Source organism: Lactuca serriola, chromosome 4, assembly GCF_051521515.1.
Source record: "Lactuca serriola cultivar US96UC23 chromosome 4, Lser_US96UC23_V15, whole genome shotgun sequence".
Classification (NCBI taxonomy): Eukaryota; Viridiplantae; Streptophyta; class Magnoliopsida; order Asterales; family Asteraceae; genus Lactuca; species Lactuca serriola.
In genome coordinates, this window is record NC_136411.1 from 74,061,326 (window position 1) to 74,079,358 (window position 18,033).

At 35.7% G+C, this 18,033-nt stretch overlaps 3 protein-coding genes and 1 pseudogene across 3 annotated transcripts; 3 read left to right on the top strand and 1 right to left on the bottom strand.

Annotated features, from left to right (window-relative positions):
• Positions 1–1,587: 1,587 nt before the first annotated feature.
• Positions 1,588–10,764, bottom strand: LOC145098511 (GDSL esterase/lipase At1g29670-like; annotated as a pseudogene).
• On the top strand, positions 3,831–5,168 carry LOC145101902 (uncharacterized). The gene is made up of 3 exons (XM_079039206.1): positions 3,831–4,510; positions 4,589–4,915; positions 4,979–5,168. Exons 1-3 carry the CDS (start codon positions 3,954–3,956, stop codon positions 5,127–5,129), a joined length of 1,035 nt encoding a protein of 344 aa, XP_078895332.1. The 5' UTR covers positions 3,831–3,953; the 3' UTR covers positions 5,130–5,168.
• On the top strand, positions 5,279–8,421 carry LOC145101903 (uncharacterized). The gene is made up of 7 exons (XM_079039207.1): positions 5,279–6,347; positions 6,443–6,569; positions 6,655–7,010; positions 7,098–7,202; positions 7,524–7,709; positions 7,866–8,075; positions 8,172–8,421. The coding sequence occupies exons 3-6, from the start codon at positions 6,870–6,872 to the stop codon at positions 8,064–8,066; spliced, it is 633 nt and encodes a 210-aa protein (XP_078895333.1). The 5' UTR covers positions 5,279–6,347; positions 6,443–6,569; positions 6,655–6,869; the 3' UTR covers positions 8,067–8,075; positions 8,172–8,421.
• Positions 10,765–13,450: 2,686 nt separating the features above from the next.
• Positions 13,451–17,371, top strand: LOC145098513 (uncharacterized). Its single transcript, XM_079036146.1, has 4 exons — positions 13,451–13,948; positions 14,219–14,374; positions 14,438–14,691; positions 16,987–17,371. Exons 1-4 carry the CDS (start codon positions 13,451–13,453, stop codon positions 17,369–17,371), a joined length of 1,293 nt encoding a protein of 430 aa, XP_078892272.1.
• Positions 17,372–18,033: the final 662 nt, after the last annotated feature.

Genomic DNA, 18,033 nt, shown 5'->3' on the forward strand with positions numbered 1-18,033 from the left:
CATATACAACATATAAATCAAACACATATACATTAATATATATACACCGAATTTACATAGATTGATACAAATATCAAATATAAATACATATGGCAAATTTCACATAATTGATGCAACTACACATAGCTTACAATTAAACTCAAATTTCACAATAAATTGGAGTAAATAGAACATGTAATGGTGGAAATCAATGGATATGTCGCCGGAAAAATTGGTCTTCACCCGAAAATACCCTCACCCATAAACCCAAAGAAAAAACTACAAAAACCATTGAAATTGAAAAATAATTTGCAATTAATCATCAAATGGAGCTAGAAATCGAAGATAACATAGATAGACAAAGAGAGATAAGAACTTCAAGTTACCTTTTTTTCCCGAGATGGAGCTAGAAATCGTGAGTTAACCCATTTAATTGAATCCCTAAACACCTTTGATCCCTACTCTCACAATGTGGCAAGAAGGAGCAGCAATGTTTTGATGGAACACATGAAGCAAAAGAGCAAAATGCATCCGTTTTTTTTCTTTTTATCTGCGATAGCCTTTAGCGACGACTCTTTTAGCGGCAACTATGTAGGCTTTACCGGCGACACACGTTAACAACGGCGACTATATGGAGGGAAGGGTACCACGTCCTCTTTTAGACCACTATTAGCGGCGACAAAATGTCACAAGTATTGGTTTTGTGCGAAAAAGAGGCCCCAACCGTTGAATTAGATACTAGATAGAACGACCGAGGTCTATCAGAAGGGGATAACGCGGATTCGGGTGAAAAACCTTCACCAGCGACACAGGCTTTTAGCAACAACTCTAACATTTGCTGCCGCTAAAAGCTTGCGTTGTCGGTAATTGTGTCGTCGCTAAAAGTTTGGTTTCTTGTAAAGAAAACATTTGTAGGTTTCAAGGAATTTAATTGAAACATTTGTAGGTTTCAAAACATGGCTCTAGTCCCACTTGTTGGAAAATCAACCAAACATGAATGAAGAATATATGATTAAAAAGAAAACAAAACACAAATGAACGGACATGAAAACCTTTCTAGAAAATACACAAGGCACACAAGTGGTATTTGTAGAAAACCAATGTTGAGGGACACGATTATAATAGTGATAAACGAAATAAAATTTAGGATATATAAAAAATAAAAGGAAACTTGCATTTAATATCAAAGGTAACAACTAATAACTATCAAATTGATGGAAACATTCATGATATTAAAGATAAAGGGAAAGGAAGGAACCTCATTTTGGAATTCGTATCAATCAACAATAATTTTCCTAATTTGATTTACTCAAGATCTGAATTTAATATGCATTTTTAACGTCAATTAGTTGTTTACCTATGATCCTCTAACGACAATCCATAACCCTTTATCAAAATCATAACATTTTCCATATTTCAGGCGTACTATTATTTGGGAAAGGTCAACGTTGGTTGGTCCATTAATGTGGTCGGATTTTATGGATGTAAATGTTGAAAACAAGACATAATCACATAATTAGATGGTATTGTTTATATTTGTATCATTTATTTGCATACATAAAGAGAATCATAAAACAACACGTATACATCATGTGCTATTAAACATTATTAAAGTCGAGCTAAATGACTGATATCATATGGAGATGCATCCATGGTTGAAAGTGTAATGTATGACCTTTTTGCAATGATTGTGTTTGCAACTTCTGTGGGGTGGAAAGAATCATAGTACATATACAAATCTCGATCAGGACATGGGATCGAATTTGGAACACATTGTCCATTCGTTACTTGACAACAAGGAACATTTGGATTAGGTATATCTACAATATCCAAACATTTTATTAAGTTAGTACATTCAATATTATGTAATAAATCCCTATTCTAATAAAAGAATACTTTTAATATCCTTTTGACACGTGTCATCATAGTAGGCCTCCTAATTAATACACATTTTATTCTTTTTTTGTCATGTGTTACCCCTTAAACCTCTTAATTAATGCATGCCACTTGTCAACCTATTAATTCTTTATTTCAAATTTTAAAAATTTCACTTTAATTACAATAAATTAATAACAATGCAATAAAAATTAAAATAAAATTAATACAAATTATAAGGTGATATAATTTCACATATTTATTTAAATTAACGATTATAATTGATTAATAATTTTGTGTTCTAACTATTAAAGTTTAATTAATTTTGTAGCCGTGGTTTTACGGGTTATAAACTAGTATGCTTATAAAATACGATGTAGCAATCAACATCAAACACCATATTTATATGAAGATTTTGTACTCTTGCATTACCTTCTTGTGGTGCTGACATGCTTGTAATGTTAATAAATGTGAATTTTACATCACAATTATGCTCTTTGTTCAGCTTCTCTACAAGATGCTTAAGCTGGTCATTAAATAGCTTTACTGCAACATTAATCCACTCAACGCATGGTTTTCCATTAGTTCCATGCAATGCTATCTCACCTGGCATGCAACCTAACTGACCCAGACCAAAGACAATAACTTTCCTAGCTCCCAAATTGTACAACTTCTGTGACATGATTTAAATATATATATATATATATATATATATATATATATATATATAAAAGGTTTGGTTGAACACTTAATTATAATAGATAAAGTATTCTTAAAACTATGTAATTATAATATGTAAAGTATTAAAGATCACAAAATATTTCGAAACTAAAATGAGAAGTGTGATAACATTTGAACCATATTATACTTGCAAGGAAGATAAGATTGGCAATAAGAATGGCCAAGAAATCCTATATTATGAAAAATCAGACCAAATATTATAGTATTTATACCGTTAGTTGTTCATAGTATTGTTCCGCAAGGACTACTGCATACTCCTCAACAGTATATATATATATATATATATATATATATATATATATATATATATATATTACTCGTGTTGTAAATACTAGGTATGAAGTAGTTGCTGACGTAATCATTGCTTCCAATATCTGCTAAGTAAATGCATTTCATAAGGTATTCATTGGTAAATGTCTTGTTTCTTTGCAAGGCAGAAATACGAGAAATTGTTGTTACGTGATTAAGTAATTGCCTATCCAAACTGATCCGATCACCCTGCAGTGAAGTAATAAACGAAACAAAATTATATGGCTATATGCAATGTTGTAAATAACATAAGGCGTGACTTGGCGGCAATGTCAAGCCTCAAGCTTTTCCGAGCCTTGGCGAGTCATGATGCTTGTAAGGCGTGACTTAAGGCGGCAATTTCCTATATAATTAATATTTTTATATGTATTTTCAACTATTATTCATTTTTATACACATATATGTGTTAAGGCGGCGTTTTGGCAAAACTTGGCGGCATGTGCAAGCCTTGGAGTCGTAGCGCGCCATGGCGGAGCGAACTTTTTAGAACCTTGGCTATATGCTTTGATTTTTTTTATGTGTTTAATAGAATGATCTTTAAAATACGATATATGAAACCAAGTAAATATGTAATTTTGTCTTTGTAAAAAGAAAAAAGAAAAAAAAGAAAAGGAACACCAAGTAGTTTGCCTTAAAATTTTAGAATTTTTCTACACAGCTTCCTTATGAATACAAGGACAACGAATATCGATAGACCTTATGGTATAGACACTACTAGAAACTTGAGTTTCAGCTATGGATTTTGCTACAGATATGTTCTCTAGCAAAATTTAAACTTATAGCTACGGAATTACGATGGATCTACCATGTTTTTGATATGTTTTTGATAGTTTCAGATTTGGGAGCAAGTACGACACTTTCCAACTGTTTATGAAGGCAAACCTTTTAGAGCGAAGAATGCAAAATTGCCTGGTTTCGGGATTACTCTTAATTGGGTTAAGAGGAGCATCTTTTGGGAGCTACCATATTGGCGGAAGTTGTTAATACGACATAACCTTGATCCCACGCACATTGAGACAAATGTTTTTGAAAATCTTTTCAACACCGTGATGGACACTCCGAAAAGCAAAGACAACATGAATGCAAGAAAAGATATAGAAATGTATTGCAATCGAGTGCAATGGCATACATGGAAGAAGGGAAATAAGGATATGAAAAAGAGAGCATCGTTTGCTTTGAGCAAAGAACAAGTAGCTAAAATATGTCAATGGTTGATTAAACTTAAATTCCCGGACGGATACGCCTCAAACTTGGGGGGGGGGGGGTGCGTTAATGTAGATGATAATAGCTTTTACAAATTCAAGAGTCACGAGTGCCATGTATTTCTTCAAAGATTGTTGCCTATTTCTCTAAGAGGTATGGTGCCAAATTCAACATGGGATGCAATTACAGAGTTGTGTACATTCTTTCGTGTAATATGTTCAAGGGTGTTACACGTAGATGACTTACAACGCTTGCAAACTACTATTGTTGAAACCATTTGCAAGTTGGAAAAAATATTTCCACCTGGATTCTTTGATTCAATGGAGCATCTTGTTATCCACTTAGCTCGAGAAGCTATGCTTGGTGGTCCGGTTCAATATAGGTGGATGTATCTTTATGAAAGGTATATTTTTTACCATACAAAATATTCTATCATAAAACCTATGGAATTTCTAATAAGTCTTTTCCAACATCTTTTTAGGAAGTTGGGATCAATGAAAAGAAAGATAAAAAACCATGCGAAGGTTGAGGGGTCCATTGTTGAGGCTTACATGATTGGAGAAATATCGACTTTTTGCTCACAATACTTTTTGCCTACAATTGAAACCCGGTTGAATCGTGAGTCGCGTAATTTTGCCCCAGACATTCCTAGTTATACCATGGTCGACTCTCGATTAAGCATTTTCAAAGTTCCATCTCGAAGATTATTCGAAAAAAGTGGACAACGGAGGCCTTTGACAGATGATGAGATGTGTATTGCTCATAATTACATCTTGATCAATTGTGTTGAGGTTCTACCTTTTTTAAGGTATGTCAAGTTATCTATTTTCCTTGATATCGTGAATCTCTAAAATGTTTGTTATTTTTTAAGGTTGTTTGAAAATTATGTGATCCAAAGCCAACCTGATATGGATGATGGAGCATTTGAAAGGTTTAGGGATCAACATTTTGCTATGTGGTTTAAAGATCATGTGAGTATGATACTAGAAAATTTTGTGTTACCAAAGTGTCTTCCCCCGTGAATTAGTTAACAAATGAATTTATCAATGTAGGTTTTTCAACAATCAAATGATATTAGTCAACATCTGAAATGCCTTGCATGAGGACCATTACGACATGTTAGGTCCTATAAAGGATACTTTGTCAATGGTTACAAGTCTCATATTGAAAAATATGGTGATGGACGGGTCACACACAATAGTGGTGTATGTGTAAGAGGGACTTGTTACAATGAGACTGAGTGTGACTATTATGGGTTGTTGGATGAGGTCTTAGAAGTAGAATATCAAGGCATAGGGCGTTGCATCGTAGTATTGTTCAAGTGTATATGGTTTAACCCTACTGAAGGGGTACGTGTGGATCGAAAGCATAATTTGGTTGATATTAAATACAAATCAAGGCTAAGAAATGAAGATCCGTTTATCCTAGCGTCACAAGCAGAACAAGTGTATTATGCACTATATCCCGCAATGAAGGATTTGAAAGATTGGTGGGCTGTCGTCAAGACGAAACCAAGGGGTGTATATGATCTATGCCAATGTGTTATTGAAGAAGATGATGATGAGTATGAAGAGGACCAATTCTTTCAAGAAAGTGAAGCAATTTTACCTTCTACAAGTAGTGGTGCAAATGAGGTGGCAGGACCCCTTTCTCATGTAATTGAAGGAGAAATAGAAGAAGTTAATGACAATGACATTGAGAGAGAAGAGGATGAAGAAGTTGATGATAACTTGGATGATTCATCCCAAGATGATATTGAAGATGAAGAAAACATATGTGATGATAATTCTGATGATGAGTAATTACTAAAAATGTGGAATGAAACAATGTATTTGGAACTATATATTGTCTAATGGACCTTATCAATAACTTTTTAGCTAAAATGATCGTTTTCTTTTTCTATATACATTGCACTTTCATTTATTTGTGTATTATAGCATGTTACCTTCTCTTACTTCTAAAATTTTCTATTATAATACATACTTGTTCTAACCAATAGTTTATTAATTCTTGATTTTAAGGGTTAGTTTTTGACTAATGGCGCCACGAGGAGCCCGTGGTGGTGGTCGTAGTGGTAGTCACATTGGTGGTCGTGATGCTGGAGATAGAAATGCATCTCAATCACACAATAATGCAGAAAGTCAACCTTCTTCTTCTTCAGTTAGAGGATCAAACATCTTGGAACAAGTTCCAAGTAACCCATCAAAAAGGAAGTTCATTGAAGTCGATTCTGAAAAGGAGTACTAATGTTAATTTTTACAATTGTTTATGAAAATGAATTTACTTGTTAATGATAATACTAATGCTAATTTTTTAATTATTTATTTTTTGCAAGATTTACGGATCAGATTTCAGTGATTAGAGCCATCGCATGTATACTGAAGACGATGTTTGACGGCCCATGGACCTCATGGAAGAAGGTTGACAAAGAACATTGTGATGCAATGTGGGAACACTTCAAGGTTTGTACTTATTATTTTTATGATTTATCAAAGTAAAACTTGGTGTAAAATGGAAAAGATAACTGTATGCGTGATCTACATGTAGGGTTTGTATGTCTGGCCCGAAGCGACTGATGTTCTTGCTCGCAAGGTATGGGAAGACTGTATGAAGAAACGATTTCCTGACATAATGCGAAGAGCACGTGAAGAATCTTTAAAACTTGCCAAAGCTGCAAATGTGAATGCCTCACTAGAAGGTGATTTAAATTTGCTAAAGGACTATCACCCAAATTGGATAAAAAAAAGGAGTATTGGGAAAAAATGATTAATGAAGTGTGGACCACATCCAAATGGAAACGTTTATCACAATCAGGGAAAAATAACAGAAATAAATTAGAAGATGGCTCTGTTTCCAAACATACAGGGGGATCTATATCTATTCGTCAACATAAGAAAAGAATGGTAAGATGTTTGCATCTCACCTTAGTTTCCACTTAGACTATTGAGTTTTTGTTTTGTTTTTTAATGTATTACTAATGGATTTTGTAGCAAGCAACACTTAAACGCCCTCCTACAGGAGTTGAACTTTATGCAAGGTTGCACACTAAACGGTCTACTCAGGAGTACATTACACCAAAGGCAGCTAAAGTTAAGGTATTTTCAATTCTTTTTTAGGAAACAAAACTTCCTACTATAAAGCAACAAATTGACAGAAAACAAATCTTTCGTGAGTAGTAATCAACTTACAAAAGAAAAGAAACAAATTATTATCTCTAAATGTTTTATCCTCTGCCTAGTTGTAATTAAGTATTTTGTAAGTAGTAATCAACTTTATAAAAGGTTTGAGTATTAATTAATAGGAGGCTTATGAAGTGGTTCATTCCATTCCTTAATTATGAATTTAATGGAATGGAATGAACCATTCTATTCCTTATTTCATGTTTTTGTTGTTTCATATTTTTTTTGCTATAATAGGAGGCTTATGAACGTGCTATGGTGGCTAAGTTTGGTGATGATACTAGTTGCCACCCCCTCTTGGATAATGAAACATGGTGTGATGTTTCCGGAGGAGTCAAGAAAGGAAGAATATATGGATTCGGATCTGTGTCTGATCCAGCGAGCTTTTTAGAAGGAACATCTAGTACAATAACATCCCAAGAGGTACTTTATAAAAATTTCCTATCATATCATTGTACTTACAAAGTTACTTATCATGGCATTGTACTTACAAAGTTTCCTATCATGGTATTGTACTTACAAAGTTTCCTATCATGGCATTATACTTACAAAGTTTCCTATCATGGCATTGTACTTTAGCTTGTCTATGAACGTGTACGAAATGAGATGCGTGGGGAAATGGATGCTAAAGCTGCAGAAATGGAAGCTAAACATCAACAAATGCGTGAGGAAATGGATGCGAAAGCTGCAGCAATAGATGTCAAACAACAACAAATTGATGCAAAATATGAAGCAATGGAGAAGATGTATGCAGCCTTACAAAATATGATGAGAAATTGAAAATTAGAGGTAATATGATGTTAACCATTAGTATTTGATGTTTTTGCATGATTTGTTAACCTTTTGTATTTGATACTTTTGATTGTTTTGAATAATATTTTATAGGAATGTGAACTGAAGATGATTGGATGGACATGAAATGAAGAGAGCATCTAAAATGTTATTTTGAAATTATGTTTTGTGAAAACTCATTTCCCGATGCATACTTTGGATTTCTTGGTGCTAAAATGTTATTTTGAAGTTAAACCTTTGGGAGTTTGATGTTATATGGATAGTTTTGGTTTTGGATGTTTTTTGAATGATACTTTGGTAAACTTTGATAGTTTTGGTATTGTAATGTTTGGTTGCATTGTTATTTGATGTTTTTTAGTATAAAAATTTGATGATTGTAGTATTTTTTTCTTTAAGAATCATAATAAAAAAAACTGATATTACAAGTTCGCGTCGGATTGGTGAGAATAAAAAAAGTATTTTAATGCATCAATTTTGCGAGGGATTAGCTACGGAAAAATATCATGTCTAAAGTTTGCGACGGATCAGCGACGGAACAAAAAAAAAATTAATGTATAAATTTTGCAAGGGATTAGCTATGGAAAAAAACCATGCCTGAGTAAATGTGTTGAGTGACATTTAGCAACGGATATTCTGTCGCTACATTTGTCGCAAGGAAAAACCTCTTCGTCGCTAAAACCCTCGCTGAGAAATTAGCCACTTATAAATTACCTATGGAGTGAGTCCGTCGCTGATCCATCGCAAACAACATTTAGCGACGGAATAGCGACGGATACTTATGTCTCTAAAACTCATGTTTCTAGTAGTGAGACTATATTCTTGTATCTTCTAGTTATTGTAAACTTCATTGGGAAAATATGATCATTGGAGAGGGATTTATAATAGATTACAAGTAAAAATGTAGGAATAAATAGGTAGGAAATTTAGATTACCGCAATATTTCCAGATTCCTCTCGAATACCAGCAGCGCCACTACCATAGTTTACGCCAGTGCTGATTACTTGGTCTGATTACTTGGTCAGTTACGGTAGCGTAAGGTGGGATATAGTTAACAAAACCCAGGTATTGACCTAAATCAAATATAAGATTCGACTATATTAATATTATTATTCTTTTTTACCTGGAGGTCCTGGACAAATCTTGAAATGACCGATCTAATTCAAAAAAGTAAACATTGCTAATTAATTCACATATATTCAAATAAAAAAAATTAACTTTTGGAAAATATCAAAATGGATTTTTATTTGGCAAGAAAGCAGAAAACATATTTTTATGATTATTAAAGTTACCAAAGAGTAAGGTTATATACAAAAAACAAAAGCATGGTGAAAGTAAACTAGACTTAGGATTCTTTAGTAGTTGTTTTTCAGTTAGTTGTTTTAGTTAAATGCCAGGAAAGTGTGTCCGTTATTTATGAAGAGTTACAATCGTTAGTCAAGAAGAGTCTCACTTTATAAAAGGTATGCAAATCTTGAACGTCCAACTAATTATTAATAAATCGGTTGATTTGTCAGTGAGAAAAAAGAAAAAAGATGGTACTTTCGAGTCAACACTACTGAGAATGCGGTTGATCTTAGTGTTATCTTTTCTACGCACATGTTGCTATTTTTTGTGAGGGAATAATCGTATGAGAATATTTCCAACATTGCAAAGGTTCTCAACTGTTTTTATTTTACTTTTCGCTTGTGTCTGAATATAAAAATCTATTATTTTGAGTTGGTGTTAAGTTTATGAATTAAAAGTGTATGTCAATTTAGGGAAAATGACATATATAGCCTACGAACTTTCTAGGGTTAACCCTTTTAGTTACGACTGTTCATTATTTGGATAAAACCGAATTGTCCAATTGGACAAATTGGATTGGACTATTTGGTTCGGATTTTTGGATTGGTTTTCAACAAAACCGAATTACTAGTTTGGATTTCGGATTGGTTTTGGTTTATAAAATATGAACCGAATAATCCAAAAAAACCGAATAACAATGCATTATTTATTTATTTTTAATATAACTATAACTATTTATTAATTTTATAATTTATTTTTTCAAATAAGTTTAAAAAGTTTCATCTAATAAAAAATATTAATATGCATTTTCTCTTAAAAGTTCTTTATCTATTGAATATTAAACTATAATATACATTCTTAGTAGTTTATAAATTTTAAATCATACCTAAATATTTTTTTTGTTTCTTTTATAAAAATTGGATAATATTAAAATTATGTCATTTTAAAATGTTTTAGTTTTTGAAAACCGAATTATAAAAACCGATCCTACCGAATTGTAATTGGATCGGATCGGATCGTATTTGAATTTAGTTTGGATTATTCAGATCCATATTTTGAAAACCGAAATCAATTTGGATTTATTTAATTGGATCGGATCGAACCGATCCATCCAAACGAACACCCCTACTTTTAGTCATTTGACTTTCTTAATGTCTTTATGAAGGAACAAGGTCGTTTTTGCCGGTTCAGTTAGGTCCTTTTGGAAGATTAGAAGGGGTAAGCCGGTAATATATTTGCCACCTCATTTTTTTTTGCGGACGTGTCCATATTTCCTCCATTGGTTGGTGTTCCTTTAGTCTTCTTTACCAATCTCAAATTGATTCCTCCTCTACAAACATTATTGATATGCCTTCTCTTTCCCCTTCTCTCTTTCTCTCTCACACACACACACCAGAATCATTATGTAGATTTTGTATTTCTAGATTTTGGATGTTTTCATTTACGTGGAAACGATGAGGATGAAGTCATGTGCTTTGATTTGGATTTTGGGTTTCTTCTGATTCTTTGTTTAAACAAAGGCGATGAAGTAAATGCTTCATGGGTTATAGGGAACTCAAGAACTTTACCAGTAGTTGCAGCCTATCAATTCCAATTTTGGTACATTAACAGAGAAAGGAGATCGAAGTTGCTTGAAGCAAGAAGAAATGGGTGTTTCGTCGTTTTACAGATGGTTGGCGAACAAGTACCGGAAAATAGTAGTGAATGTGGTGGAGAAGATAGAGGAGAAAGGCGGAACTCTACCAAAAATCATACTTATGTTGCCATTTAAGATGAAGCTAAACACACTCGGTGAACTTAACCAAAAAGCACTCTCTTTTCCCCAACGTCTCCATCTTCCTCTTTCTCTCTCTAATTGGAGTTCTTCGCTGTAACTTAGCTCTTTCAGTTTTTCACTTGCAATGTAGCATGTATCTATGACGATTAAAGGTTTAAAGCTTCAAGAACATATAAATCTACTTATTAGCACAATAGAAACTAAACAATTTTACCAATTTTGAAAATAATTGGCTCAAATTCAAAGAGTGCTCTTAAGAAAGAATACAATACAAACAATTTACTTAATCTTTATAGATTTTTTCTTGGAAACAAGATTTATAGAAGACGTGAATGGTGGGTCTATCTGTAAGTGTACACGTCTTCGTCTTTCTCTAGTTAGTAAGATCGTCTTTGTCTTCGTGGAACTGTAGGTGGTGGCGTGCACTAAGGTTAGAGATGTTGTGTACATATCTTTAATTTGCGGTTACAGATGCTTCGATAGAGATGTACAACGGGTGGAAGTTTGGAGACATGAAGAAGAGAATCTGAGTCGGGGGGTGTTGAAGATGACCGGTGTAGAGTAGCTTTGTCTGTGATTTTTACATGGAGAACATTTCATCTACAAATTTACTAACCCGACTTACATTTACAAATTGACTGAAATATAACCGAATGGATTTTGGTTTCCAAATTTGCTTGAAGGATTGATATGAGTTTCGAAGTTTTGTTTCATTTTGCAGGTTCAAAAGGGATTTGAAGGTGTACAGTTGAATCTAAGCATGTGTTGACTTTCAACCAACAAAAATGAAGGTTCAAATTTGATTCTTGACTTGGCTGATGTTGCAAGCGAACCGGTAAAAATAAGTCTTAGGGGCTAAATATTCAGGTTGCCCGTGAGTTAGTTCCTTCAAAAAGCCACAAAAATAGTTTATCACTTATATGGAACAATCATAGAAAGTTCATAGGGCATTTGTGTTATTTTCCCGTCAATTTATTGGGTTGTAAACCAGAAAAGTTTTTTTTTTTATTTCTTTTTTTTATTATTATTTTAGGATTCTGGTCTCCAGCATATGTCGAATTTAAATTTGGCAGAGGGTGACAAATAGATTTGACAAGAGGCTCTCCCAATGAAATGTCAATATACTTTCCATTGGAGGTTTTTCAAAGCTTATTTCGTCGGTGCTAGAGTCAGTAGAATTTGTTTTATGTCTATTTTGTTTGTTTTTAATCTATGTTAAAAACTATTTGAAGGTTCTTAGAGCAAAGCTTCTATTTTGTGGTGGGGGGGAGTTCTCGAAAAATCCATTAGATCAAGTAGGACATTATGCTAGCTTCAAAGGATAATAGTCATATTGTTATTGAAAGTTTGGAAGCTTTTAATTATTCTTTCCTCTAGAAATAAAGATGGAGATTTGTTAAGGATGATAGGGGGATTCAATTTCGTGAAAGTCGAGTCTGAGGCTTCGAAGTTTGGGCTAGAATAATAAGATTATCTGAAGAAAGTTTTTGATTGGAAACATTCCTTTGAAGAATTGGTTTAGTAGGTTGTACTATTTGGTGAATGGGCAAACTGTTAGGTAAAAAAAAAAGATTGAATAATGATTGGAACTTTAATTGGCATAAGAAGATTACGCTGAATCGAGCTTAAGCAACTTCATGGGTTCGAAAGTGTTATAAAATTTCATGTTATCTAAAGACAGAGACAATTTAATTAGGACTTGATATTGCTAGAAAGTATATTGATGTTTATCTATTGGAGAAGTCAAATCCTATTATAAGGTGGAGTATGTAGGTGCTTAGAAAGGTAAATATTCTAGTTTGAAGAGCTCTATTAAATCATCTTCTAACGAGAACTAATTTGTGTCACCATCAAGTGGATGTTCTTGTTAGTCAATGGTTGACCAAGTATTCAGGAAGGTAAAAGCACGTGGGTGACTGGAACGTTAGAATAGGAACGTTGCTATTTTTTCTCTTTTTCTGTTAATTAGCACTATTTATTAGTTGTAGTTCAGCAAGTCATTATGAGTCGAAATTTCATTGTATAGCACCTTAATCATTAGGCTGCTAGTAGTCTTCATTCAATAAAGAAAATCATTCGGCTGCCTTTATTCCAATTTTGCCACTGTATTGTTAATATTTGTTTACTGTTCTATTGCCTGATCTCCAACACTTGGTATCAGAGCTTTACAAATCCTTATCAATTGTATGCCCAAGTACCCTCGATTCAACAAGATGACAACCCATCATCATCCAATCAGTCCAAGGACAGCCCCTTCACCCTACAATGCCCAATGTTAACCTCACTAAACTACAATACCTGATCAATAAAGATGGAAGCAATCATGGATGCCCATGGGTTATGCGATGCCATTAAGCCACCAACTGGAGTGATTGTGGATGAGAAGAAGAGCAAGCAGGCTCGAGCTTTCATCTTTCAATCTATACCAAAGGAGATTCTTGCACAGGCTGCCAAGAAGAAGACAACCAAGGAAGTTTGGGACTCTCTAAAGTTACGGTATGTGGGTGCAGAGAGGGTCCAAAAGGCAAGAATAAGAGTACTCAAGAATGAGTTTGAAGCACTTCAAATGAAGGAGTCTGAAACCATAGATGATTATGCAGGAAATATATCAGCCATGATTTCAAAGTTTGGGAGTGCAGGGGAAATATTCGCAGATGAAGAATTGGTGAGAAAGCTATTCGACACAGTTCCGAAGAGGTTTATAAACCTGGTGGCATCAATTGAACAAAACTGTGATATGGAATCGATGCCATTTGAAGAAGCAATTGTGCATTTGAAGGCTTATGAGGACAGGCTCCAGCTCTGGAAGGCAAGCACACAGGGAGATAATGCCCTGCTGCTTGCCAAGGCAGAAGGCTCGTCAATCCACCGGAGTCCAAGCAAGCAAAATTCAACAGGTGGTCGAGGAAGGGGCGGAAGAGGCAGCACACGAGGGCGAGGCTCGTTTCGTGGCAGAGGTGGGCATTGAGGTGGTGACTCACGACAGGAGACGAAAAACACAAACAAAAAGCCACGAGACAAGAGCAACATCAGATGCTATGAATGCCAAGAACTTGGTCACTTTACATCTGAATGCAAGGCAAAGAAGCAGCAGGACCAGGAGGTGAACCTAGCTGCAGATGAAGAAGGCCCTGCCCTCCTATTAACTGTATGTGGAGAAGAATCATCAAGCATGGTGCTCCTGAATGAAGAACGAGTGTATCCAAGTCAGTTGAAAGAAAGTGAAGATGAGAACGTATGATATCTAGACAATGGAGCTAGTAATCACATGATTGGCTCCAAATCCTTATTTGCATAGCTAGATGGAAATGTAACGAGACAAGTACGGTTTGGAGATGGGTCCAGAGCCCCAATAAAAGGAAAGGGCACGTTGCTGTTTGACTGTAAGAATGGTGATCAATTCATCATTCCAGAGGTGTATTACATACCAACCCTTCACAGCAACATCATAAGCTTGGGTCAAATGACAGAAGAAAGCTATGATATAGGTATGAAGAGGGAATTCTTACGCATGTATGATGAAGAAGGGAGCCTGATTATGAAAGTACAAAGGTAAAAAAACAAGCTTTATAAGATAAAGCTCATGCCTGGAAGACCCGTGTGTTTAAGCATGAGAATAGATGATGACTCATGGCGGTGGCATGCACGTATGGGTCACACGAACTTCAGAACACTGGAAGAGATGAAACGTAAAGAAATGGTGACAGGTATGAATCGGGTTGCTCACCCATCCCAAGTATGTGAGGGATGTATGATATCGAAGCAATCAAGACAAAGTTTTCCATAAGAGGCCCAGTGGAGAGCTAAGGACCCACTTCAGTTGCTACATGCGGATTTATGCGGACCCATTACACCAGCGACCAAAGGGGGGAATCAATACATCTTCTTAATCGTGGATGACTACTCACGTTACATGTGGGTGTACCTGATCAAGACCAAAGATGATGCGTTTGGTATGTTCAGAAGTTCAAATTACAGGTTGAGAAGGAAAGTTGCCATAAAGTCAAAATGTTGAGAACTGACCGTGGAGGTGAATTCAACTCAAACCAATTCCAGGCTTTCTGTGAGCAGACAGGTATCAGGCGTCAATTGACAACACAGCACACCCCACAGCAAAATGGGGTGGTGGAACGGCGTAATAGGACAGTCCTAGAGATGACAAGAGCGCTACTCAAGGCGATGAATGTACCAGATCAATTCTAGGGTGAAGCGGTGAGGCATTTTGTGTATTTGCTGAATAGAACGAGCACAAAAGCGCTCAAGGATGTAACACCATATGAAGCCTAGAAGAAATCAAAGCCCCTAATTGCACATTTGAAGATTTCGGATGTGTAGGATATATGAAAAAGCTACGAGGACTGAACAAATTGAGTGATAAAAGCATAGCCATGGTGTATCTTGGAACGGAGGAAGGGACGAAGGGGCATCGTATGTACAACCCCACTAATCGGCATATTGTAGTCTCAAGGGATGTGGTATTCGACGAGGCAAGGAAGTGGTTCTGGAATGAAGAACTTACGGGGGAGCCTTTTACCACACCCTACTGGACCAATTATGTGGTCAACGTGACAACCCAAACAGCCCAAAACCAAGAGCCAACAAATGAAGTAAGTGAGGAACCCTTGATGCCGTTAAACAACTCTCACGGTGACTATACACCAGATAACTCGCAACCTGAAAACCCATCATGATCACAAACATCTAGAGTTAGTTCTCGATTAACTCCTCCAACTCAATCCTCGAGAAACCAAGATGGAGATCAATCAGTGGCTTCCTTCGATGACACTCCAGTAAGGGGATTTCGATCCCTGAATGATGTCTATGAGAACACAAGAAGGTTAGATGAAGCTAAGATCCAAGAACTATATGAAGAAAATCAATAACTATTGTTGGTTGATGATGAACCCACATCGTATGAAGAGGCATCAGCTGAAAGGAATTGGAAGCAAGCCATGGAGTCGGAATTGCAATTAATTGAAAGAAATAACACCTGGACTTTAACCAAATTTCCCCCAAATCATAAGGCAATAGGGTTAAAATGGGTGTTCAAATCAAAGAAGGACGTTGTTGGTAACATAGTCAAACACAAGGCACGACTGGTCGCTAAAGGTTACGTCCAAGAAAAAGGGATTGACTTCGAAGAAGTTTTCGCACCAGTGGCCCACTTGGAGACTATAAGGTTGATTCTGGCGTTAGCAACGAAAGAGAAATGGCTTGTGCACCACCTGGATGTCAAGTTTGCATTCTAACACGGAGACCTAAAGGAAGAAGTATACGTATCTCAGCCAACTGGATTTTGGGTCAAAGGGAAACAAAATATGGTATATCGACTCCACAAGGCATTCTACGGTTTGCGACAGGTACTGAGAGCTTGGAACATGAAGCTGGACCAATCACTCAAAAAGCTTGGATTTACCAGATGTGCTCAAGAACAAGTTGTCTATAAGGTACACAAACCCAACCTGACTCTCATAGTTGGTATCTATGTGGATGACCTTATAGTCACTGACTCAAGTGAGAAGGTAATTCTGGAGTTCAAGAGAAAGATGAAACAGATGTTTGATATGAGTGATATAGGATTGCTATCTTATTACCTGGGAATAAAAGTGACTCAGAGTAAAGAAGGAATAATGCTCTCACAAAAGGGTTATGCAAAAAAATATTGAAGGTGGCAGGTAAGGAAGAATGCAACAGCTCACAGTACCCGATGGAGCCCAAACTTTAATTGACCAAAGATGAAAAGGAAGAACCTGTAAATGCAACAAATTACAGGAGACTAGTTGGGAGCTTAAGGTACTTGGTTCACACAAGACCTGACATAAGCTACAACATTGGGGTTATGAGCAGGTATATGCAAGATCCCAAGCAAAGCCACTATGCAGCTGTAAAACACATCCTCAGATATGTGAAAGGGACAACTGAACATGGGCTGATGTATCGAAAGGGCGGTGATGGAAAGCTCATTGGCTATAGTGACAACAACTATAGCAATGATCGTAAGGATGGAAGAGGAACCACAGTAGTGGCCTACTATTACTCAAGGAATCTGATCACATGGACCTCACAAAAACAGAAAACTGTGGCCTTAAGTTCGTGTGAGGCAGAGTATATGGCTGCAACCACAGCTGCTTGTCAAGGACTTTGGTTAAGAAACTTGTTCAGTGACCTGGTTGGAAAGAAAGCTCAAAAGGTGAAGTTGTTCATCGATAATCAATCCACCATTCCCTCATAAAAAACCCAGTCTTCCATGGGAGGAGTAAGCATATAGATACTAAGTATCACTTCATCCAGATGTGTGTTGAAAGAGAGCAGATCCATGTGGAGCATGTAAGTGGTGATCAACAAAAGGCTGATGTGTTGACCAAGGCAATGCCTGGAGTAAAATTTGTTGAGATGAAAGCACTCATTGGTGTGGAAGACCTAAAGCTCAAGAAAGTCAACATTGATGGGGAGAAATGTTAGTCAATGGTTGACCAAGTATTTAGGAAGGTAAAAGCACGTGGGTGACTGGAACGTTAGAATAGGAACGTTGCTATTTTTTATCTTTTTATGTTAATTAGCACTATTTATTAGTTGTAGTTCAGCAAGTCATTATCAGTCGAAATTTCATTGTATAGCACCTTAATCATTAGGCTGCTAGTAGTCTTCATTCAATAAAGAAAATCATTCGGCTACCTTTATTCCAAATTTGCCCCTGTATTGTTAATATTTGTTTACTGTTCAATTGCCTGATCTCCAATAGTTCCTTCGACTTTGTATTCAATTTGCTTGAATTATGAAGAAAAACTAGATCGTTTATTTTACGGAATGTGAATCGGTGACTAAAATCTGGGATGTTATTCCTAGATTGATGTATGTTGTTTTTCTTCTTTGAGTGTAGTTATGGACATTTTG

Bases quoted from the DNA above. Each gene is read 5' to 3' on its own strand.
- LOC145101902 (XM_079039206.1), top strand. From the start codon at position 3,954: ATGGACACTCCGAAAAGCAAAGACAACATGAATGCAAGAAAAGATATA. The intron at 4,511-4,588 runs GTATATTTTTTA...ACATCTTTTTAG, and splicing joins TGGATGTATCTTTATGAAAG to GAAGTTGGGATCAATGAAAA. The intron at 4,916-4,978 runs GTATGTCAAGTT...TTATTTTTTAAG, and splicing joins GAGGTTCTACCTTTTTTAAG to GTTGTTTGAAAATTATGTGA.
- LOC145101903 (XM_079039207.1), top strand. From the start codon at position 6,870: ATGATTAATGAAGTGTGGACCACATCCAAATGGAAACGTTTATCACAA. The intron at 7,011-7,097 runs GTAAGATGTTTG...TGGATTTTGTAG, and splicing joins GTCAACATAAGAAAAGAATG to CAAGCAACACTTAAACGCCC. The intron at 7,710-7,865 runs GTACTTTATAAA...ATTGTACTTTAG, and splicing joins GTACAATAACATCCCAAGAG to CTTGTCTATGAACGTGTACG.
- LOC145098513 (XM_079036146.1), top strand. From the start codon at position 13,451: ATGGAAGCAATCATGGATGCCCATGGGTTATGCGATGCCATTAAGCCA. The intron at 13,949-14,218 runs GCAAGCACACAG...TCTGAATGCAAG, and splicing joins ACAGGCTCCAGCTCTGGAAG to GCAAAGAAGCAGCAGGACCA. The intron at 14,375-14,437 runs GTATGATATCTA...TTATTTGCATAG, and splicing joins AAGAAAGTGAAGATGAGAAC to CTAGATGGAAATGTAACGAG.